At 46.1% G+C, this 24,441-nt stretch overlaps 1 protein-coding gene across 6 annotated transcripts in view; it reads left to right on the plus strand.

Moving 5' to 3' along the window:
- Positions 1-24,441, plus strand: part of LOC146348629 (receptor-type tyrosine-protein phosphatase V-like) — a 76,151-nt gene that overhangs the window by 47,311 nt on the left and 4,399 nt on the right. For 3 of the 6 annotated variants that reach the window (XM_084853639.1, XM_084853642.1, XM_084853641.1), the window contains 11 exons: positions 3,424-3,546; positions 3,926-4,086; positions 5,499-5,634; positions 7,788-7,867; positions 8,456-8,543; positions 10,603-10,696; positions 12,343-12,419; positions 14,225-14,359; positions 15,086-15,208; positions 17,347-17,504; positions 17,637-17,775. In XM_084853639.1, the coding sequence (XP_084709765.1) occupies positions 3,424-3,546; positions 3,926-4,086; positions 5,499-5,634; positions 7,788-7,867; positions 8,456-8,543; positions 10,603-10,696; positions 12,343-12,419; positions 14,225-14,359; positions 15,086-15,208; positions 17,347-17,504; positions 17,637-17,775 (1,314 nt within the window). Of the gene's footprint in view, positions 1-3,423; positions 3,547-3,925; positions 4,087-5,498; positions 5,635-7,787; positions 7,868-8,455; positions 8,544-9,785; positions 9,817-10,602; positions 10,697-12,342; positions 12,420-14,224; positions 14,360-15,085; positions 15,209-17,346; positions 17,505-17,636; positions 17,776-24,441 lie in introns of those variants that run through there. The other 3 variants (XM_084853640.1, XR_014790682.1, XM_084853643.1) reach the window with 3 other exon arrangements.

Raw genomic sequence — 24,441 nt, forward strand, 5'->3', positions numbered from 1 at the left:
GGTTGTTTACATGTTCTTTAGACGAAGTTGTGACTCTCCAGTTTCACTTCTGTTTGTAAACAGCACTTTCAGAGAGTTTTAGTAGAGAAGGGAAAATGGGGTATTCCGATTGGCAAAAGAAACTGTGATTTCCTCTCGTGTATTTGCACTATTCTGCTGTACCACAGTGCCACCTAGAGGTTATTTAGTGGGAAAGCAGGAAAGGAAATGCTCCTCATGTAATGCTCGGAACATAATTCTGCAACGAAACTTAAAGTAGATGTAGCGGATTACCAGCCTCATGTAGAAAAGCCCAATGACTGTGGTATATTACCCCTTATAGCCCCCACAATATGACTTACTGATGATCATTGCCCAGTATGTTGAAAATGTGGTACTAAGGTAGGAACCTATTATTTATTTTTATTTTATTTATTTCATTTTTATACTGCCCAATAGCCAAAGCTCTCTGGGCGGTTCACAAAAATTAAAACCAAAGAGCACACAATAAAACAATATAAAATATATAAAACATTAAAACCACAGTATAACAATACAACCAGAATAAAACCTAGCAGCAATGCAGGGATTTATAGATTTAAATCAGCAAAGCTAAAAGTCTAGAAAGTTAAAATGCTAAAATGCCTGGGAAAATAAAAAGGTCTTCACCTGGTGCTGGAAAGAATACAGTGTAGGTGCCAGGCGAACCTCACAAGGGAGCTCATTCCTCAGCCGGGGTGCCACAGCAGAAAAAGCCCTCCTCCTAGTAGCCACCTGCCTCACTTCCTTTGGCAGGGGCTCACAGAGGAGGGCCACTAGGATGATCTTAAGGTCCAGACAGACACATATGGGAGGAGGCGATACTTCAGATAACCTGGCCCCAAGCCGTTAAGGGCTTTGAATGTTAATACCAGCACTTTGAATTGGGCCCGGAAATGGACTGGCAGCCAGCGCGGCTGGAAAAGTACTGGTGTAATATGAGCTCATTGGCCAGTCCCTGTTAACAATGTTGCTGCCCTATTTTGGACCAGCTGAAGTTTCTGGACCGTTTTCAAAGGCAGCCCCACGTATAACGCATTGCAGTAATCCAGACGAGAAGTTATCAGAGCATGGATAACTGTAGCAAGGCTATCTCTGTCCAGATAAGGGCGTAGTTGGTATACCAGCCTAAGCTGATAAAAAGTGCTCCGTGCCACTGAGTTCACCTGTGCCTCAAGTGACAGTTCTGGATCCAAGAGCACCTCCGAACTACGAACGTGATCCTTTAGGGGGAGTGCAACCCCCTCCAGAACAGGTTGAATATCACCTAGCCTGGCAGATGAACCACCCACTAACAGTACCTCCGTCTTGTCTGGATTGAGTTTCAGTTTATTAGCCCTCATCCAGTCCATTACTGTGCCCAGGCACTGATTCAGAACAGCCACTGCCTCAGCTGGGTTTGATGAGAAAGAGAGGTAGAGCTGGGTGTCATCTGCATATTGATGGCACCTCAGTCCACACCTCCAGATAACCTCCCCCAGCGGTTTCATGTAGATGTTAAACAGCATGGAGGATAAAATAGAGCCCTGTGGAACCCCATGGCATAGCTGCCAAGGCACAGAGCAATAATTCCCCAGCCCCACCTTCAGGAATCGGCCATCCAAGTAGGAGCAGAACCACTGCAGTGCAGTGCCTCCAACCCCCAACCCAGACAACCTATCCAAAAAGGATACCATGGTCAATGGTATCGAAAGCCGCTGAGAGGTCCAGGAGAATCAACAGGGTCGTGCTCCCCCTGTCCCTCACCTGGCAGAGGTCATCCCACAGGGCAACCAAGGCAGTTTCTGTTTCAAAAGCAGGCCTGAAGCCCAATTAAAACGGATCTAGTTAATCCATTTCATTCAAGAGTGCCTGGAGCTGTCCCGCAACCACCCGCTCAAGCACCTTTCCCAGGAAGGGGATGTTGGCCAATAGCCTGTAATTGTTAACATTCTCCGGGTCCAGGTTAGGCTTTATCAGGAGTGGTCTGATTACCACTTCTTTTAAAGTGGTCGGCACCACTCCCTCTCTCAAGGAGGAATTTACAACCTCCTGGACCCAGCCAGCCATCCCCTGAAGACAGTGAAACAGTTTTGCTCCAACTATTAGAGAAAAGTAATAATGAAATGATTAACGTCTTAACAGGTTGAGATTTAGAGCTGACTCAGATGTAGATCTGAACTTGTATATGTAGGTTAATCACCGTGTATGGCTCATGGAGTGCAGTAGGTAACTGGCCTTGCCTCCCGCCCCCAAGCCCTGAGTCACCATTTTGCATCTGTTTCTGGTTGGTAGACCTTGGGGTTCTATTTTTATTCATTTATTTATTCAATTTATATCCTGCCTTTCCACCAAAAATGGCTCTCAAGGTGGCTAACAGTAATGAAAAACAAGTTAAAAACAAAATCTTAATTAAAACAGGTGCTTTTTTGGCGTGGAACAAATAAATCAGCACTGAACTGTAGAGCAAATGGAGACTTTTGCCGAAGAGCAAATAAACATACTTTTTGCTATTAAAGCTCAAGCTCTGGACTGTTTTGAAGTTTCAAAATGTTCTGTACATCTACACTGCTCAAGCTTCAGTTAAATTTTTTTTTAGCAAAATTGGTCTGGTAGATCTCTGGTAATAAGTGTTACACTAACATATTCTTATATAAGATGCTCCATATTGACCTGGGGTGGGTAATATGTTTTAATTGGTCCTGGATGTGTCTTTAGTTATAACTGACAGTTCGAAGTTGTTTTTAGTTATATGCTGTTTGTGTATATTATCTATGTGCTTTCATGTAAGTGGCTTTTAAACTTTCTATTGTATTTTAATGTTTTAAATTCTGTAACCGCCCAGAGAGCTTCAGCTATGGGGCGGTATAGAAATATGAATAATAACAACAACAACAACAACATAAAAACACAATTAAAAACACAACAATGAAAGAAACAGATAGCACCCAACCAATTAAACCCTCTTTAGCAACAGACCAGCTTATAAGCCAAGGGCCTGCCTGAACTAATGGCCTTTGCCTCCTGGCATATAGATAACGGCGAGAGGGCCAATCTCGCCTCTCTTGGCAAGGCATTCCAAAGCCTGGGAGCGGCCACCAAGAAGGCCTTTTCTCACATCCCCACTGGATGGCAGCGGGACCAAGAGAAGGGCCCCTGTCTAGTAAAAAAGAAAGTACATCCTCTAAGTCTGAAGTCTGCCTGTCCCTGCTATACAGTGTGTTAGAATGCACAAAGCATGTTGCACATGGACAGCCAGGGACAATGAATAAGGAAACAAAATACGAAGTAATATCAACAGATGTATGCTAGTTTGGACACACGCAAATCCCCATCCCTTTTGTACTGGCACCTGTTTGGGACCCTCTCTGTCTCACTTTCCCACTTCCTTTGAAAAGGTTCATTGCAATTTGCCTCTCCTCCTAGGTACTGTGTGAATGCTACTGGCCCTCAGACATCTCTCCTGTCTCTTCTGGGCAGATCAGCATCCACTTGCTTGCTCAGAATTTTGCAGATGAGTGGACCACACGGGAATTCAAGCTCTATCATGTAAGTTGGAAGATCAGCAAGTACAAGTGCCTCCATCATAGCTCCCAGGAATCTTGCCTAATCAAAACTGCAAATATGATGCAAACTACAGAGCTGTGCTGTTCCAGGGTTCTAATGATCAGCTGGATCCAGGAACTGGTTCCTGGCTAAAGGAGCTGCTCCTGCGCCAGCCCTCTTGGTTGCAGTACCTGAAATCTGCAGAAGCACATCTCACCTAGTTCCATGGCAGGTGCTGTGTCTTCTGCAATGTCAAGATTATGACCTTGTCAGTGTGATATTTGGAATCCCAAAATCCTTTGATTCAATCAATCAGTTCCCACCTTTGTTAGCCCAAACCAGTCTCTGATATATGACCTAATATGGCCCTGTCCTATCACAGGAAGGGCTAAATATGGAACGGAGAGTGATCCACCTACACTACACAGCATGGTCTAATCATGGTGTTCCTGAGTCTACAGCCTCCATGATTGCCTTCATAGAGCTGATGCGAGCACATATACAGAGTGCAAACGAACCTGGGCCTACACTGGTACACTGCAGGTAAGATGGAGACAATTGACTTCTCTCTACCAAAATCTGTGAAAGCAACAAGGGACCACAAAAGCACTGACATAAATTCACTGAACTGGTAAAACAGTTACCTTGTTGTGGTCAGCTAAGAGCCAATTCAGACATTCAGAAAATACATGTGGTATGGTCTTCCTGGAACAACACAACTTGAAAATGCAGGTAAGTGATGACAGCTTTGACTACTTTCCCACATCAAACCTCTTTGTGTGTGAAAAGCGATTTCCTCGGAATTCTAACCTTGCTTTTTCTCTGTCATGCTCCACAGGCAGGGAGTTTTGACCGTAGGAAGCTTTCAAATAAGCAATCCACACCTGCATGTTTAAATGGCATAGTCCTAGGAGGGCTGTACAATATATTTTTCCTAAACACTTCATTAGCACTTAACAGGGAAAATCTTGTATTCATGAGAAGATCAGCTGGGTTAGGCTGGGCTATATCCATATATAAAACGACAGGTTGCTGCATAAATAAGAATGTCTTCACCTGGCACCAGAATGATAAAGAATTTGGCACCAGACAAGCCTTGCTAAGGAGAGCATTTTGCACTCAGGGTGCCACCACTGAAAAGGCCCTTTTCCCCATTGCCACCCACCTAAACTCAGAACATGGGGCACATGGAGAACAGGATTCAATAGAGGACAGGGCTCCCACACTTTTAATAGTTGTATACAAGACAGGATTTCAGCAAATTACACCTCCTGAAATTTCTTCTTCTACACAACTATTAAAGGTGCAGGATGTGACAGATATTTGCCCCAGGAGGCTTTGCATCTTGTAAGATTCCTGCACCAATCTGCATAATAGGCTATCTTGCAAATATTTGGTCTTCCACATTTTCCTTATAAGTGTACCTCTCTCATAAGTTTATGGGGTTTTTTTTTTTTTATAAAAAAGCAAATGGAATATTAAGATATATTCCTGAGTTAAGTTTGAATCAGTTTGAGCTTTTTGTTTCATGCTAAAGCTTTCATGTGGAAATGAAAGAAGCTCTCATGTATAAGTGTTCTTCATGTTATCTTAGCCATTACATATTGGTATGGAGTTGAATTTAAGCATTTAAAGTATCCATTGTGCTCAGGCCACCTTCACCATAATATGAAATCTGTGATAGATGAAGGATCTGGAGATGGTAGGCTTTGGGTGAAGGTTCCTAACTTTGGTTGCTCTGGTGACAAGAAGGCCTGAGCCACAGGAACCATGTTGGCCCTTTCTCATCTTCTGCAGGAAAGGGAGCCTCCCCTTGTCCAAATTTCTTGTTTGTTGGGTTGACCAAGGGTGGAATTACTACTGGGTTGGGGGAGGGGCAGAATGAGAAGGAATGAAGCCGTCAGACTTGAGCTGGGAGCAGCCTGTGAAAATCCCTGGTTTCACTGTCATTGCAGCGCAGGTGTGGGCCGCTCAGGCACCTTCATTGCCCTCGATTGGCTCCTGCAGCAGCTGAAGCATGAGAAGGTGGTGGACGTATTCAATACCATTTACAGTTTGCGGATGAACCGCCACCAGATGATTGAGACTCTGGTGAGAAAACTGGGAGCTCTCCCTGCCCTGTCATTGTTTAATCTTTTTAAGGATATAAGATAACCTTATATCCTTTCCTTTGAGTATTTGTGGCCACTGACAGGGAAGGTTGGATAAGAGGTCGGAAGCCGCAGGGGCAACAACTTCACCATGAATAACAGGAACTGGAGGCCTCAGCAGTGAGGGACCTGAGGGGTTCCTAAGATAAGATAGGTAGCCCCCAAAAAGGATAGGGCACAGAGGTGAAGACAATGGCCTGGTTCGCATGTAATGAGAAGCCACCATGGGTGACTTTCCCTGAGGGGCTTTTTGTTGTGGCAGCTGCCATTTTGAATATTCGAGCCACAGTGGCAGGGGGGAGGGGGGCGTAGCTTGTCATTATGTGCAGACTCGGTGGGAGTGAGTTGTTGGGGTGGTTAACAAGTCACCCACAGCCCTAAAACAGCCTATGGGTTCTGGGTGGCTTTTCAACCACCCCAACAACCCGTCCTTGCCAGGTTTGCACATAACAACAAGTTATGGTGCTCTCACGATGACACGAATATTCAAAATGGCTGCCGTGCTGAGAAGCCCCACAGGAAAATTCACTCACAGTGGCTTCTCGTTATGTGTGAACCAGGTCAATGACTCCAGGATATAAGGAGGAGGGTGCTGGAAAATAAGGAGGAGTTGGAGAAGGATGGAGAGAGAGAGAGAGGAAACTGAACTAGTGAGCGAATGAGATGGCCCAGGGCTGCTGCGTGGGATGCTTGGAAGAGGAGCACAGAGGCTACAGCCAGCTAGCCTTAGGCTAAGAGCTTGTACAGCTCTTGAATTCCCACCCCCCAAATTGCCAACTTGCATGAGCAGTGTAACATAGGAGCCATGAACTCACCCAAGATTGCATGCTCTTTTTTATGTGTTCTTTTCTCTGTGAACTGGATAAAATAGATGTTTCAGTTCATGGAAGGAAGGAATCTCATGCGAGTTTGCTGATCCCACATTACATTACTTATGTGAGTAAGCCACCTACAGGAGCAGTGTTTTTGCCTAAGTCAGTCTGTGATGTGTTGTTCTACTCATGCAGAGAAATCAGGTGGCGAGTCTTCCTAGGACTATACTATTTCTAACTGCAGGTGTCAGAGCTCATATTTGAACCTCTCTCAATGTTAAAAAAATCCCACACATAAAAAAATAGCATGTCTAACCGAAAGGTTGTAACATAACCTTCTCCCCGACACACTATTTTTCCTATATGGAGACACGGCTTTTTACATGAGAGACATTCAAGCATGAGGTCCTCCATCTGCAGTCTGAAGTGGTATAAACCAGGGATGGGGAACTTGTGGCCCTCCAGATGTTGTTAGTCTGCAACTCCCATCATCCCTCACCTTTGGTCATGCTGGCTGGGACTGATGGGAGCTTGATATATTTTGAACCACTGAAAGCTTTGCTGTTCCAGGAACATTGTTAAGTGTATTTCGCCTGCTAAAGCTACCAGTTTGTTCAGTCTCCCCCAGACATTGGTGTCATAACTGGATTACCATATTTAGGAGGAAAATGTAGGCAAAATTAGGGAAACCCAGTGCAGGCAGACAGGTAGGAAGCAGGCAGACAGATCAGACTAGCCAGATAAATGGCTAAAGAAAGGTGGCTAACAAAAGGGGACAAAGGAAAAAAGGAGAAGCAAATGAATAAAACAGGCAGCTTCAGAAGTATAAGCATATAATGAGGCACAGCTAAGGAGTTCCAGGCATAAGCTATCAACCAGCTTGGAGGCAGCCTCTTCCTGCTCTTATATAGAGGCTGTTGGGGGGATGCAGAAAGCTCAAGGAATCTCAGCTTGCATTTCTAAGCATTAGGGCAGGGCTAAGGGATTGCACCTGACAACTGGCCTCTTTCGCCTGGAATCGTTGTGCTTGCTCAGGGAGCTACATACACAGTCATGCCTTTGAATGTGTCCAGCCACAAGCCTGGGTTGATTTAGTTAGTCTTGTCATGGGAGGGCATAGAGCAAGGACTTACTCAAATGGCACAGCGAGTCAGTGCCTACTCTGGAATAGAGGCCAGAAGCGCCCAATTGTACATCATAATCAGATGCTGTAGCCTTTCTACTTCAAGGGGCATTGCTGTCGGATCTCTATGTAGATCAATGGTGTGCTCTTCTCTTCCAGGGACAGTATATTTTCCTGCACAGCTGCATCCTAGAGAAGATTTCGGAAGACCCACTCATGGGGCTGTCTGGGGTGGAGCTGTAAGTTTCTACCTAGTTTCCCTTTCCACATTAAATAAGCCTTTGTAGGCCTCTCTTAGCTATTCTCCCTGCAACAAGGCTACTTGCAACAAGGTTATTTCCCTCCCTGCGATAAGGCTACCCTTTCCTCTCCATCCGTTATGTGTGCGTAGACCATCACGGCACTGGTAAAGGATCAGGGCTAGAACAAGTATAATAGTAAGAAAAAGCAGTCTTGGTGTTTTTTCAATTCATCCCCAGGAAAGGCTCTCAGGGACTAGCAACCAGCACACCATCCTCATTGCAAATGGGTTTGCCCTGCCCTGAAGAACAACAGTGGCTCTTTCTTCAGTAGGAGTTGCAGAAGGTCCCTTGGGAATGTAGTCTCCTTGTTCTCTTTACCTGCTGTGTTTGTGGGCCATCTGCCCAGCTCCTTGATGGCTGCTGCCTAGATCCATGTTCTCCTTGCCAATGCAGCTGTGCCTGTAACCAGCCAGGCTTAGCCTTCGGTGTGGCTGCTGCTGTTCCTGTGCAAATCTATTGGCTGGCGTTAGATGGGTTTCACGGGCAAGCCAAATGATTTAAACTGGTGTATTGTGTTTTCTTAAGCTCCCACCCCATCCCTCTCAAGAGTTTTGTTCAGCACCATGCAAAGAACTGTTCCAAGGCTAATGCAGGCTTCCTGAGAGAGTACGAGGTAAGAGCTGGCCATAGGGTGTGTGGGGTGTGTGTGCTAGGTTTAAGGAGGCTCTCTCCCCAACCCATATGCCAGGGGGGTGACCAGAGAAATTGGGGCGGAGGCTGGCCCCCCTCCGAGCTGCATGATGCTCATTATGGAGGGCAGTTCAGGCTCAAGCAGGACTTGGACTCACATATGCACAGATGCTTCTCGCCCCTGGCGACTCCCCTTCAAGACGCACCGTTGAGGACACCCGTGCACACAAGCTGCCGAGGGCAAAGAGTCTCGTCACCAAGCAGGGGATCCCCCTCCATGTCCTTAGCTGCTCCCTATTGCTGCAGCCTGGCAGCCCCCCAGGCTACAGCACAGCAAGAAGGGTGCGTGCTGGAGATCTGGCCCCTAGACTGTTCCTACTCATTTCTTAGGGCTGGTTGACCTGTGTGTCTTCACCCCTTGAGGAGTGCGGCATTGCGTGGACATCACAGGTCAAATTCCATGGGGAGGCAGCTCCTGGCAGGCAGGGCTTTCAAGGGAAGCAGCCTGCGTGCTCAACTGCGTGTCACCAAGTGATGAGAAGCCAAGCAATGACCCTGCATCGCCTTAGACCAGCCTCCCCCAACCTGGTGTCCTCCAGATATTTGGGACTCCAGCTCCCATCAGCCCCAGCCAACATGGCCAATGGTCAGGATAATGGAAGCTGTAATCCATAACATCTGGAGGACACCAGGTTGGGGGGGTACCTTAGATATATATGAGAGGATCCCTCCCAGCTCTGTTGCCATTATGGGGAGATATGAACCTTGCCAGGTAAGGTTGTCAACTCTTACCCTGGAAACGTACCTTAAGTCTCTAGCTGAAGCGAGAAAAAGACAATAGGGTTTCCTCCCAGCCATTCTCTCCCTGTTCTTGCCACCTAGAACCCCCTCTCCCCTGCTCTTAACTACAGATATTTAGAAGTGCCAGGATAAAAGAAAAAAGAGAAAAATACAATAGAGTTTCCTTATCAATACTGTTAAGAGAAAAAGACAATGGTGTTTCCTTATCAATAGTGATAAAAGACAATAGTGTTTCCTCCCACCCATTCTCTCCCTGTTCTTGCCACCTAGTCCCCCCTCTCCCCTGCTCTTAACTACAGATCTCTAGAAGTGCCAGGATAAGAGAAAGCAACCCCATTGCTAGATAATTGTAGGATTGCAGGGCCAAACTGCATATTCCACACAGCTGCGTGTATCTTTTCTCCATTTTCTTTTCTTTTTCAAGTGAAAGCAACCTCCCAGCAGGACCGGCCCACCTATTGGGCAGAGTGAAGTGACTCCCTCAGGCAGCAGATGCCACAGGGGCCACAGTGAGGCCTTCAGAGGACAGAGCTGTGAGTGCTGAACCGCCTGCCCTGCACTCCCTAAGCTACCTTGCTGTCCTCAGGTGTGGTGGGGGATGCTGTCCCACCACCACTGTTGAAGTAAGATTCAACCATCACTCTGGTTGACTTGTGTATGTGAATGAATGGTTTATTATGATCATAGACCAATACAAATTTTTGTACAAAATAAAGGTACATTTCATTTAAAGTAATTAAATAAAACCAATACATTTTTTTATGGGGCCAACATATTTTTCCCCGTTGTTTGCATTACTTGTGTGTGTGAACTGGAGGGGTGTAATTTATTCTTCACCTCAGGCAGCAAAATGTCTTGGGCCAGCTCGGCCTCCAAAGCTACAAGTTTTAGTAGAGATACCCATATCCTTTTCCCAAAGTGGAAAAATGACTGAAGTGCAAGGTTAAGTAGCCCCTGCTCTCTCCCCACTGCACCTCCTCTTGAAACTCAGAGCCTCAGAGGCTGCTTTCAGTTAAAAAAAAATCAAGGTGGGAGAAAAGATAAAGACAGCTGACTGAGTTTTGGAACAGGACTGGTTCTGCATTAGTGGCTCTATCAATTGTTGAAGCACCTGGGTTGACACTCCCATCCCCTCTCCAGGATCTTGCCATGCCCATCCTTGGTGAAAATTGTGTCTCTGACCCAGAACCTGTCCATTCGCCAGTCCCCCTCTTTTCGTTTCCTACTCTGCTTTTCTCCAGCAGATGCTCCTGGAGGTTGCAAAAGAGGAAGTCAGTTCAGCTGTACCACATTCTGGCAACCAACAGATCAATCTGGACTCCAGCAAGATTCCTTGTGAGTGATGCGGGTTTGTTGTGCATGAGGGGAAACTAAGCCACAAGTGTGGGGGCTGTACCACCTGTCTTGGAAGTATAATTGGGGAAAAGAGGTCTTGGTGACCTGATAGTCCTGCACAACTGGATCATTGCCTGGCAAGGATGGGTCTTAGAGGCATCATTTTATGATGGCTCCAGTCCTTCCTAGGAGGTCCATTTCAGAAAGTGGTGTTGGGGGACATCTGCTTTTCTTGTTATGTTTCTTGCCATGTTATCCCTCACTGATACTTATGGTTTGTTTATTCCAGTTTACTGCCAGAATAACATATGCTCTCAAACTGCAATAGTTTATTCCAGCAATGACATACTTCACTTCTGCGCTCTCTGCACTGTCAACACAGTAGGGAGTAAACTTAAGGTGTGTTTGCACTTTCCCTTTCAAACAGCAATAATTCACTTTCTGTATTGCCCACAATGCCAACACAGTGGGGAGTAAAGTATTCCTGTTAACTGTGGTGTATTTTTACCTGCCAAAGCAAAATACTTTACTTCTGAAGTTGCTGCTGGAGCAAATGACCACTGTTTGAGAATGCAAGTGCAACTACACCTGGAGTTGGCAGAGAAGACAGTATATAAGTTAACCACTTTATTGCTGGAGTAAATCACCATCAGATGCATTTGCACCTACTCTCTCAAACAGCAGTAATTTACTCCAGTGGTAAAGCTTCTCATCCTGTTAGATAGGTAGACACACTGAAGTGAACAGGAGTAATTTATACCCCACTATTTTGGCCTTCCAGGAGTCAACTACTGCTGTCTGAGAGATGTAAACACAACCTTATATTTATATAATTCTCAACATGCACCACCCACTTCTCAATTATCCTTAAACATGTAGGCTGGTATTAATATAAGGGAGGTGGAAGAGCTGAGGCCAAGATAATGCCTTGCCAAAGACTACCCCGTGAACTCTTGATTTGGAGCAAAAATGTCCTGGCTTACTGTGAATTTCCCTTAACCACTATTCTGACACAAAGCCTCATTTTACGAATAGCTTACTAGATGTTTTTAGTACCATGCTACTGCCTGACCGTAGTATGACCCATGGCTGTGGGTCTGTTTGCACAAAGAATACTTGGGGAGCAAGATTGCTGAGTGGATGGGTAACCAGGCCTCCTTCCTTGATTTGGACTTTCCATTGCTCCTTTAAGAACATGAGAAGAGCCATGCCGGATCAGAGCAAAGGTCCATCTACTCCAGCATTCTGCTCACACAGTGGCCAACCAGCTGTCGACCAGGAACCCACAAGCAGATGGTTCGCCCCCCGTTGCTGCTGCTGCTTTCCTTCTAAAGCCATTCCTCTAGGGATGGATAATTGATTAGAACACACCCTCACATGCCCCAATCAAGGCATCTTAAGGAGAGAGGCGTGCATGGGGTAGTGGGAAGTTACAAAGGCAGAAAGGTGGTACAAGCCTTAATGGGAACAGCTTACTCACCATAACTGATGGGTCCATAGCAAGAATGGTAGTAATGGAGCAGTTTTGAACTGACCAGGTTGAGATACATGCTGTGGGACGGTAGCTGTGAAATCCTTTTGCATTGGGCTCAATCTGAATCTGGTGCACTGTGTCATCCCATCTTCCCCTTCATACCGTTTTGCAGATGATCGCTCTAAAGTGAAGTTCTCGCCACTGGATCGAGATCCCTTCTCAGACCTCGCACATGTCTGGTTCGTCCCTGTGAGTCCACCATGAATTATGTTCACACTTTTTCTGGTCTTCTGTTATTACCTCCAGATGTCCTTATTGCTTAGCTTGCTGCATCCCTATGCAAGGGAGCAATTGCTCGTGTCAAATGTGTATTTTCCTTCGGTTGGCTCTCACATCGATGTAGAAAGCACATGTTAAAATAAAACTTTTATATATTAATTCTTAAATTGTGTAATAGCACACTAACCAAGCATAACTTAATTGCTGTCACAAATGGGTTCTGCAGGAGTCTGTTTTGGAGCCCCCAGCTCAATATTTTTATTAAGAATATGGGTAAGGGTGTGGAAAATATAGTACTCAAATTTGCAAATTGACACACAAAAAAAATATTTTTGAGGGCATAATTAGAAATCAACATTATCTGGATAACCTGGAGAGCTGAGCAGAAAATATACACGTGCAAAAGCAATATCATTCAAGGGGAATTAAAACCAAATGCACAAATACAAAAACTATTCAGTAAGTGGTGAGTTGCAGCACCAGCAGGGGACCATTGTTGCCACCATGGCATGCTGTTTTGGGTTCCATTGGTAGAACAACATCCAAGACAAAGGAGCACCCAGCGTGCTACTGGTTATCAATAAGCATTAAACAGTAACAATGGGAGAAAGTAGTTGCTGTGTTGTGGGAACTAAGCTGCCAGTGGTGAATGTGGGAGACAACACAATGCAAGAGGACAAATGGTTGACTTCCAAATCAGGGGTAAGATAGACATTTAAGATAGGTACATTTTAAACAAAGCATCTTGTTATTGAATCTCTGTAGTGGCAAGCTTGGGGATCATTGGCCTGGGATCATACCTATTAAGGTATTTTTTGGGCTGTAAAGTTCCTTGGTTATTAACACTAAGCTGTCTAGTGTAGATGCATACTTGAAATAAAGAACACACAGGCTTTCATTTCATCCTGTGAGCTTTCAGTCATGTTGTTGAATCTACCATGCTCTAAAGCATACTTAGGACAAGTTGCCTAAGGACCAAGCCTGATGTTTGGGTTTTACTAATTAGCAGCCCCATCAGACTCCTTTGAAGACCAGGAAGGTGGTGCTCAGGGAAAGGGTCTTTAACCTTTCCCTGTTGTAAATTGCCTCCTCCCCCTTGAACAGGCATAACTAGCTCTGCCCTTGAGCACCTCAGCACTGCTTCCGACCCCACAGCATCTGCTGCCTGAGGCAGCCACTTCACTTGTCTAATCCAGGGCCAGCTGCAGATATTTTGCTGCCTGAGGCAAGGAACAAGATGGTGCCCCTATCCCTTTCCATTTACAAAACCCAACAGGGCTGGCAGTTCAGTCTTACCTCAATACTGGTGATGAGACAGCATCCTCCACCACACCTGAGAGCAGCAGGCTAGCTAAGGGGGCCCAGGGCAGGCTGTGTGACAGTTACAGCTCTGTTCTCCAACACCTTGTTGCCACTTGGTACCACCCAGCATCCACCATTTGAGGTGACTGCCTCACTCTGCCTAATGGTAGGTCAGGCTGTGGCCTAATCATAGGGCCATCTGTGCCAGAGCCATGAGTTTCTGGTTCTAGTGCCATCAGCTCCTGGTACCCTGTCCCCAGTTACCATTAGCTCTGCAGGGGAGAAAAGGACAGATACTGTAATCTGCAACTTACTCTTTTAACTAAGGTGCATTTTACTAGCAGCACACCAAAGCTTAGACCTGGCTTATCTCCTGCCACTGCCACCCCTCCTCTTAATCTGCTGGACCTTTTCGTCTTCATGGCTACCTGCTAAATGATGAGGCTCTCTTTTTTCTCTTCTATTTTTGGCAGGGCTGCAACTCAGCCAAGGACTATATAGCTATTGAAGGACCTGACAAGCTGGCCCTGGAGGAATTCTGGGGGCTGGTCTGGGAACATGGAGTCCACACCATCATCACTGTGCTACCCAGGAAGATGCACAGCCCAGTAAGACAGTAGTTATGCAGATGCACAGAATGCTGGGGACAGACCATTCTGGGATAGTGGCATTCAGTGGTACAAAACAGCACAGAACAATGGGAGTAGTTCAATTTGGGTATCTGGGATTGACAAGAGTGGTACCAAGACGTTGTCCTACTACGTGAGAGTTGCTTTTCCATTTGTAGGATCCCATGAAATTGGGAGCTGTGTCTCAATGATGCAACCATGCTGACATGGCTGATACATGGTACCCTCCTTTCTGCCAAGGTGCCAGAATGATGGAGAAAAATCCATGTATTTGGCCCTACCCCCAAATTTGTGGGCCTTTACATGTTACATGAGTGCTATGGAATGAACCCATGGAAAGATGCCTCCACACTGTGATGTTTAAAGGGCACCTGAGTCTCTTTCAGTGCAAAGTTTCCAGCACACATTTTGAGTGAGCCCTGCAGTAGCAGTGTCGTGGAAAGCTTTAGATTGGAAATAGCCATCCCCCTACGTTTTGCTGTGCAATGGTGCTGTGAATCTCATTTTTCTGCATCCTTCTAAGGGTGAAGGAAGCTGCATTCCTCTCTCAAGCATGTGTAATCTGCAGGTCCTCACACAGATGATTCCCTGGTTCATCGCTGGGCATAATTGCTCTGAACGACCAGCAGCGGTTGCGCCATCAATGGCATCAGCCCAGCTGGAAGCAGATCGATCTGTAATTGCAGACCCAACTTTTTTGTGTAGGCTCCGGATGACTCATGCTGGCCCTCTGAGGGTGAACCTGTCTGCACAGGGATGTTGACCATACAGCAAGGCCCAGAGAAAGTTGTTTCAGGATGGCCGTGCATTCAACTCAGAATGAAATATGTACGTGAGTCGGGAATGGATGGGGAAGGTGGGAAGTCATTAGACCAGAGACAGGGCTGGACAGAGGCCCTGCAGCCTGGGAGACTGCTGGCGGAAGCAGCATGGAGATTTGAGCAGGAGATAGCCAACAGACTCATGGGAACAGACTGAACTTCAGAAGTTCAGTTCAGGGTTGGATAAACCTAAGAAGATACCTCTTTCTTCCTTCTCATTTGTGGCTTGTGGGGGCTGGTGGGCTTCCCCCCCCCCACTCCGCACATCATTTGCTCCACTTAGACTTCTTCTTCATACTCAGAATTGTCAAAACAGGGGAAAGGCTGTTGGATTGTCTGGAGATGTATCCAGTTATATTTCCTTTGGGTCAACTCATACTCAGGGCCTAAGTAATTACTATATTTGGAGTTGAGTAGGAATTTTTCTCCAGATGAGATGGTAGGGACTTTGGCATTTGGATTCTCATTGTTGTTTTCTGCCTTCTCTTGAAGCTGGGTTTGCTTGTGTGAGTCATCTGGAGATATTTGCTCCGTAAGCACCTTTCTGCAGTGCACCTACTCTTTTCTTGTGGCTGACTGTGGTTTGGGTTGCATAGATTGATCTATAGAAAGTTGGTGATTGGGCCTGCTAGTCTTCTGGCCCCTTGCAACTCTGTGGCTCCACAAAACCTGGAGTTATATGTGTTCTGATTGTCCCTGCAGCAGAACTGGGGCAGGGAGATACAAAACCCCAGAAGTTGCTGTTGTTGCCAGGTGAAAAGTTGGCATTGAAAGCAAATGAAATCCTGTAGTGTAAGTCATACTCACAGTTGCTGCTACTGCTTCAGCCACTATTATTGCCACCCACAGGGCCTAAGCAACTCTGTATGGACCTAATGCCCGAAGGACATCATCATCCCATACAAAGCAGCCCAGTCTTTGAAGGCCTCCCTAGGGGCACTCCCACCATCAGAGGTTAGGCTGGAGGTGGCTGGAGAGAGGTAGTGCCCCACTTCAGTGGCAGTGCCCCATTTATGGAACACTCCCCCACCCCGCCCCCCAGATAGGCTTGTGCCTTGTAGGTGTAAGATTAAAGGCTTCTGGTTCACCAGTGATTTTAAATGAGTGGTTTTCATTTCTTCTGCTTCTAGCTGCTCTTATTTATCTGGTTTACAAGTTACGGCAATTGCTGGTTAATTAACCTGCGAATTGCTGAAATCTAGTGGGAGTGAGTGAGTGCGCTGCCTCCGGCTTGCTTATTGCTTCCACTTTCTATTAACAACCTACGATCACCCTGTTTATAAGTTGTTACTGTAAAGTCCAAACCTGGGCACTCTGGGTTATTTAGGGGTTAAACAACCCAGAGTTAATCAATGATTTGTTTTGGGGTTAACTCTGGGTTGTTAAAACCCTAAACGACCTGGGGTGTCTGGATTCGGATGTCACACTAAAACCTACAGACAGGTCAACTGTACATTGTTAATTGAAAGCAGAAGTGACAAACATGCCTGAGGCAGGTTGCTTTGTCCTGCTAGATCTTGGCAATTCATGGGTTAATTAACCCACCATTGCTCTTACCAGTGAATCAGGTCATTGTTTCAGTTGTTTACATTGTTACAGTTAGATGGTTGATTGTAAGCCACTTTGGATCGTTCTTGTATATAGAAAAGTGGGGTATAAATGCTTTAAATCAATAACACTGGATAACAGAGCCATAGACTTCTCTGTGAGGCACATCTGCAGAGTGTCATGTGCCTGATTCTGTCTTTTTTCTCCCCAGTTTCCCTTAAGCAGGGGGGAAAAGTGGGAATGATGAAATGGACAAGTATATATGCCAGCAGATTGGGAACAGGTCACCTAACAGAGCCATCTGGACCTTGTTTTCTAGTCCTATGGCTGTTCCCTGCCTTCTGTGCACTACTTCACTAAGGCAATTCATTTTGGTGCTCAGTAAAAACTCCTAGGGCAGGGAATGATGATGCAATAACATCTGCCCTATGTGTGTGTGTATTCTTACAATGTGTGTGTATGTGTTAATTCAGCTACGCATTGTCAGTGTATGTAAGCTTTTGAGTTACACAGAGCTCTTCATTCCTGCACTGGCCTGCCAAGACTTTTTGCGCGCACACTTGCTTGATAATCATGATGCCTTTGTTGCTTTGTCAGGAGAAAAAGGCCAAGGAGAGACTGTTGCAACGGTTCCGGTTCCCTTTGGGGGAAGGAGAGGAGCTGCCGGACCCTGAGATTCTGGTGGGCTTTCTCACCATGGTCAGGCAACTAGTGCCGTATCGGAAAAGAACCAGTCCCTTGGTCCTGCATTGCAGGTAAGGACCCTGGGCTCTTGCCCAACAAGTCAAGGGTGTTTTCCCTGGGACAGGTGACCAGTTTGCATGTAAATACCCAGCAGCAAAAGGGGCTACCTTCTGACCTCCTGATGATTCTTCTTCCTTTCCCAGTTTGGGTGGTGTTGGCCAGATGGGGATGCTGATAGCCCTGGATACCCTACTGCAGCAGCTGAAAGGAGAGAAAAGTGTGGATATCTACGGTGTTGTTTTGAGGCTGGTGAGGAGCTGCTGTCTCATGACTCCGACACTGGTATGTCAAGGGCAAGGGGGCAGCTTGAGCTGCAATGGAGGGATCTGGCCCAGAGCTGTGTCAAGCCCAAGGGACACTATGCTCTTCTATACTCTGTCCCCTCCAGCTTCATGGTGTTCTCTGTCTCTGAAGCCAGTCAAAGAAATCACAGTGTCCTTGCTTGTTTTTCCCATAATGGTGTTGATACCTTTTGCAGTTGTCAACTGCGATTGTCACTCAGGGCTTCTCCACATGAGGTTTTTATCCTGCAGTTGAGATTGGCTACTCATGAAGGTTTGTGAGTCCTTACATGATGTCGTCAGCCTCCAGGGCCTCTCCTGTGTCTTCTGACCTTTATCCTGTTTTTTAAAAATTGGAGATAATGAGCCATTAAAATACAGTGTGCTCAGTGAAAAGAGGATGTCACTCAATAACAGGAGCTACACCACAGCACCATCTAGTGGCTGTATAATGAAACATGTAGAACTCGCAGATAACGGGGGAAAAGTGGGGAGCACATGTAAAGGGCAAATCTTAATTCTGCAAAGAATCCGGGAGCAGAAGCCCGGGTAAAATTGCGGGATAAAAAGCCTCTGTGTGGAGAAGCCCTTACACTAAGAAGCAAAGAAACATTAGCTGAGGCTTCAGAGCAAAAAAACCCAGCAGGAACATTTGGGGTGCACCTTTTGCTTCCTCATCACCATGGCAGGAGGTGGGTAATTGCCCTAGATCAGGAGTGGGCAACTTGTGACCCTCCAGATGTTTTGGCATGCAACTCCCATCTCTCACCATTGGCTGTGCTGGCTTGGGCTCATGGGAGATGTATGCCAAAAGGTCTGGAGGGCCACAAGTTGCCCACCTGTGCCCTAGATCAGGGCTGGGCAGAAAGCAGACCTCTAGATATCTTGGACTTCAACTCCCAGGATTCCTGACCACTGGCTGTGCTGGCAAGGACTTCTGGGAGATGAAGTCCAAAATGTCTGGAGGTCTATTATTTCTTCATTATTAATTCTTATATACTGCTTAATGTAATATCTCTAAGTGGTTCACATATAAATATTAAAAAATCACATGTAAAAACAATTCCAGCTACAGTAACAATCAAAATCACATTTAAAATATGCTCTTAAATGAATTCCAATTGCAACAGCAGTACAAGAAACAGTAAAATGGAGCAGCACATAATTAATGGCAATTTGTTACAAGCCAAAGAAAGCTTGTACCTTCTGCTCACCCCTGCCCTTAGATGCTTGGTCTGATTTTTAGATGATCCTCTATGCCAGGCATTGGGAACTTCAGACCCAGGGGCCAAGTTCAGCTCTCCTGGGGTCCCCATCCAGCCCTCTGGAGACTGCCAGATGGCCGTGCTCCCTTTCCCCTAGCCACCAGTCATTTGGTGGTTTCTGGGCTTTTGAGCATTTTACCCCATTCTAAAAGGTTGAAATGCCTCTCCTAAGGCTTAGTTACTCACACCAAGAGCTTTAAGTGACCGTATGCAGAGGTGTGGGTGTGTGGCTCCACTTCCTTTGCCTTCAGCCCCACCCCCGTTGGAATGCAGTCCCTGAGAGCTTCCCCAAAACGGAATTCAGCCCTTGGGCTAAGAGAAGTTCGCCATTCCTGCTCTACAGCACCGCTTCCTCCACAGCACCTACCTCCATCTTCTCCCTACCTCTACAAAATAGGCACCAATTCTTCTGGGTTTTCGGCGCCCACTGAAAACATACGTTTTCCAACAAGCATTCCCATTAAGGTAATATTGCCTTCTGTATACAGTAATAATATACAGTATTTAATTATGATCTTATACTGTATATTTTTGTACATTGTTTAGAAACTTCTTTAAATGTAAGAGATTCATAAATATTGAATCTCTTACATCCGGATCTTGTCTGATCTCGGAAGCTAAGCAGGGTCAGCCCTGGTTAGTACTTGGATGGGAGACTGCTTGGGAATCAGGCTTCCTGAACTGAGCAGGGGGTTGGACTCGATGGTCTTGTAGGCCCCTTCCAGCCCAATGATTCTATGATCTATGGAGGGGCGGGAAATGAACAAGTAGCTTTCACACTGGATATTTCTGGACCTGCTTCCTTTTACCAAAGCCGAAGGGACGTCAGGAAGATGCCTCTTCAGGCTTTTCCGCTTGATCACTCAAAGCATTCCTCCAGCCTCTGTGGGATACTCCCACACGCTCCAATTCTGGGCGATATTCCATCTACATGCAGTACTAAGTGGAAAGACCCTCATCGTTCCTGTTCACCTTTTAAAAAAAATATAATCAGGCTGGATGGGTAGGAGATGCTGCTATGCAGGGAAAGGAGTATGCAAAGGCCATTGGGAATGAGGACCACCAACTTTTCCAGAGGCTTCCTGCAGTGCAGAAAGCACCAACAAGAGTGACACAGGCATAATAGGAAGCTTTTAGCCAACAGTGTTGCCAAGCAAGAGCCAAGAAATGGCCAGTGACACACTGAGCACAGCGAGCCAAATGTCAATAAATGGGGGAAAGAGCTACAGTCTTCCAAGAAAAATAAGTGGCTGTGTATTGTGAATGATGTGCTTGACTGGGTGCTCTGAATGAGGGACAAATGCACATTTATTGCATTAAAAAAGAAGTGTGGAAACAACTCATACAAACTGCATGCATTTATTTAGAAATAATCCCAGTTGGATTTACTCTCAAATAAGTATGTCCAGCCCCTTCATGGATCACTGCCTTGTGGTGGCGAACGGGCTTGCGTAACTCAGTGAAGCCATAAGCTATGCCGTGCAGGGCCACCCAAGATGGACAGGTCATGGCAGAGAGTTCTGACAAAATGTGGTCCACTGGAGAAGGAAATGGCAACCCACTCCAGTATTCTTGCCAAGAAAACCCCATGGAACGTAACACAAGGCTAAAAGATATGATGCCGGAAGATGAGCCCCCAGGTCGGAAGGCGTCCAATATACTACTGGGGAAGAGCAGAGGGAATTTCCAAGAAGCGCCAGAAAGAGTGAAGCGGCTGGGCCAAAGCCGAAAGGGCACTCAGCTGTGGATGTGTCTGGTGGTGAAAAGAAAGTCTGATGCTGTAAAGAACAATATTGTTTAGGAACCTGGAATGTCAGATCAATGAATCAAGGTAAGCTGGAGGGGGTCAAACTTGAGATGGCAAGACTGAACATTGACATCTTGGGAATCAGCGAACTAAAATGGACATGCATGGGCGAATTTAATTCAGGTGACCATCATATCTACTACTGTGGGCAAGAATCCCTTAGAAGAAATGGAGTAGCACTCATAGTCAACAAAAGGGTGGGAAAAGCAGTATTGGGGTACAATCTCAAAAACGACAGAATGATCTCAGTACGAATCCAAGGCAAACCATTCAACATCACAGTAATTCAAGCCTATGCCCCAACCACTGAGGCCGAAGAAGCTGAGGTTGATCGGTTCTATGAAGACCTACAACACCTTCTAGAACTAACACCAAAAAAAGATGTCCTTTTCATCATAGGGGATTGGAATGCCAAAGTAGGAAGACAAGAAATAACCGGGATAACAGGCAGGCATGGCCTTGGTGTACAAAATGAAGCAGGACAAAGGCTAATAGAGTTTTGCCACGAGAACACGCTGATCATAGCAAACACTCTTTTCCAACAGCACAAGAGGCAACTCTACACATGGACATCACCAGATGGTCAATATCGAAATCAGATTGATTATGTACTTTGCAGCCAAAGATGGAGAAGCTCTATACAGTCAGTAAAAACAAGACCTGGAGCTGACTGTGGCTGAGATCATGAGCTGCTTCTTGCAAAATTTCGGCTTAAATTGAAACACGTAGGGAAAACCACTAAACCATTCAGGTATGACCTAAATCATATCCCTTATGAATATACAGTGGAGGTGAGGAATAAATTTAAGGGATTCGACCTGATAGACAGAGTGCCGGAGGAACTATGGATGGAGGTCCGTAACATTGTTCAGGAGGCAGCAACTCAATCCATCCCAAAGAAAAAGAAATGCAAGAAAGCAAAGTGGCTGTCTGATGAGGCTTTACAAGTAGCTCACGAAAGAAGGGAAGCGAAAAGGGAGAAAGGGGAAGATATATCCAACTGAATGCAGAGTTCCAGAGAATAGCAAGGTGGACAAGAAGGCCTTCTTAAATGAACAATGCAAAGAAATCGAGGAAAACAACAGAATGGGAAAGACTAGAGATCTTTTCAAGAAAATCGGAGATATCACGGGAACGTTTTGTGCAAAGATGGGCATGATAAAGGACGAAGAAGGCAGGGACCTAACAGAAACAGATGAGATTAAGAAGAGGTGGAAAGAATACACAGAAGAACTATACAGGAAAGATCTTAATGTCCCTGAGAGCCATGATAGTGCAGTCACTGAACTTGAGCCGGACATCCTAGAGCAGTGGTTCTCAACCTTCCTAATGCCGCGACCCTTTAATACAGTTCCTCATGTTGCGGTGACCCCCAACCATAAAATTATTTTCATTGCTACTTCATAACTGTAATTTTGCTACTGTTATGAATCGTAATGTAAATATCTGAGATGCAGGATGTATTTTCATTGTTACAAATTGAACATACTTAAAGCATAGTGATTAATCACAAAAACAATATGTAATTATATATTGTGAAATATTTATTTCTAATTACAAATAAATGAAATTTTGTCTTGAAGCATGGTGTAGCATGGGTAACAGTCTTAATATAACAACAGTAAACTACATTGCTACATTTTGCGACAGTATACGTAAAAAGCCAACGTCAGTGCGAAGAATAGTTTAACAGGGGCAGGTTTTGTTTTGGAAATAAAGAGATCTCAGTACCATTTCTATTCATCTTGAAAGTTAATGGAGTAGGAAAATGAGCCATATAGCAGCATTATATCATGGTACAACCACACTTTTTATTTTTGTTCTTCTCCCACCATATAATGGCATTCAATTCTACTCTCATGATGTCAGCAGCACCTGCATTCCTTCCATTTCCTCTCCATGTTGTAATTTGCAAGATTATTTTTTTTCCTATTAAAAATTCTAATCCAGATGTATTAGCACATGGCCATGCAGTAATGGCCAGGCTAGCAGGGAATGATGGGAGTTGCAGTCCAACACGTCTGAAGGGCACCAGGTTGGGTTGGGGAAGGCTGTACTAGCTAAATATTTTCAATAGAACAGAATTACTCAGAACCCCAGAGTGACCACATCATCTCTTCAATGCTGGTTCTCTTAAGGGAGCCTTCCCCAACCTGGCGCCTCCAGAGGTGTTGAACTACAACTTCCAGCATCCCCAGCCATCTGGCTGGGGATGTTGGGAGTTGTAGTCCAACACCTCTGGTTGGGGATGTGTTTCACCAGGTTGGGGATGTGTTTCACCAGGTTGGGGAAGGCTTCACCAGGTTGGGGAAGGCTTCACCAGGTTGGGGAAGACTGCTATACATGTTTATTAGTAAAAGTAAGTTCTACTAGCTTGAGTTGGGCTTACTCCCAAACACGTGTGAACATGGTTGCTCCAGCCTCAAGCACATGAACACAGTATGGCTGGGAAGTCAAGTCCCCGCTGAACTCAACAGCAGGATTTCCTTCCAAGCAAACATGCTTAGGATCGGCCGCAACAATAAGAAAGCAGATGCGCCTAAGAAATATTCGGTTACCTAGCAGCAGGAAGGAGAAGACCCATTGAAAGACAGCGGTGGTCTGCCCTCTCCTCGCCAAGGGAATGTTGAGCGGGGCAAATTCGACCTTCATGTTGCCTCTGCGCGACAAAGCAAAGGGCCACCGAGGCTTTATGAGAGAAGGTGCCGAAAGGGCAAAAGCAAACAGACCTTCTCACCTCCCCCCTGGAGCAAGGCGGGGTCCTAGTTCTCCGGCGGGTCGCCAGCCCATTGCCCGACGCTGGAGAGGGCGAGAGCACAGCGCGCTCCTTCCAAGTTTGGAGACATCCAGCCCCGAGAACAAGGTTTCAATCGAGCCACCGAGAGGCTCTGGACCGCCCCTCCCACACAGCTCGGTCATTGCGTTGCGCTTGCCTCCTCGCGAACTCCTCAGGGCCGGCTCCAGCCGCACGGATCAGCCCTGGGCAGAGAACTCAACGTGCGGGCTTCTTGCAAAGCAGCGAGGCGATCGTGGCCGCCTCCACGTGGAGGCAGCCATGTTAACTGAACCCCATACGCGGGTTTTTACAGGAGGCGGGGGGCAGGGGGCTTGGCTGGACGGAGCTGCTAGAGGAGAGATTGGCCAGGGCCCCGAGTCGGAGGGTAGCTGAGACGTGCAGGGGCGCCACTATATCTGGGGAAATCTCGGTGTCTCTGGAGACGGATAGAGGAGTGGTGTCTCGGTTCCTAAGACCATCGGAAATATGTGTTTTCCGATGGTCTTAGGCGACCCCTGTGAAAGGGTTGCTCGACCCCCAAAGGGGTCGTGACCCACAGGTTGAGAACCGCTGTCCTAGAGAGTGAAGTCAAGTGGGCCTTAGGAAGCATTACTAACAACAAAGCTAGCGGAGATGAGAGTATTCCAGCTGAGCTATTTAAAATCCTAAAAGATGATGCTGTTAAAGTGCTGCACTCAATATGCCAACAAATTTGGAACACTCAACAGTGGCCACAAGACTGGAAAAGGTCAGTTTACATTCCAATTCCAAAGAAGGGCAATGCCAAAGAGTGTTCAAACTACTGCACAATTGCGCTCA

This window comes from Heloderma suspectum, chromosome 4, assembly GCF_057233095.1.
Source record: "Heloderma suspectum isolate Gila_16-S chromosome 4, 16-S_ref, whole genome shotgun sequence".
NCBI classification, from domain to species: Eukaryota; Metazoa; Chordata; class Lepidosauria; order Squamata; family Helodermatidae; genus Heloderma; species Heloderma suspectum.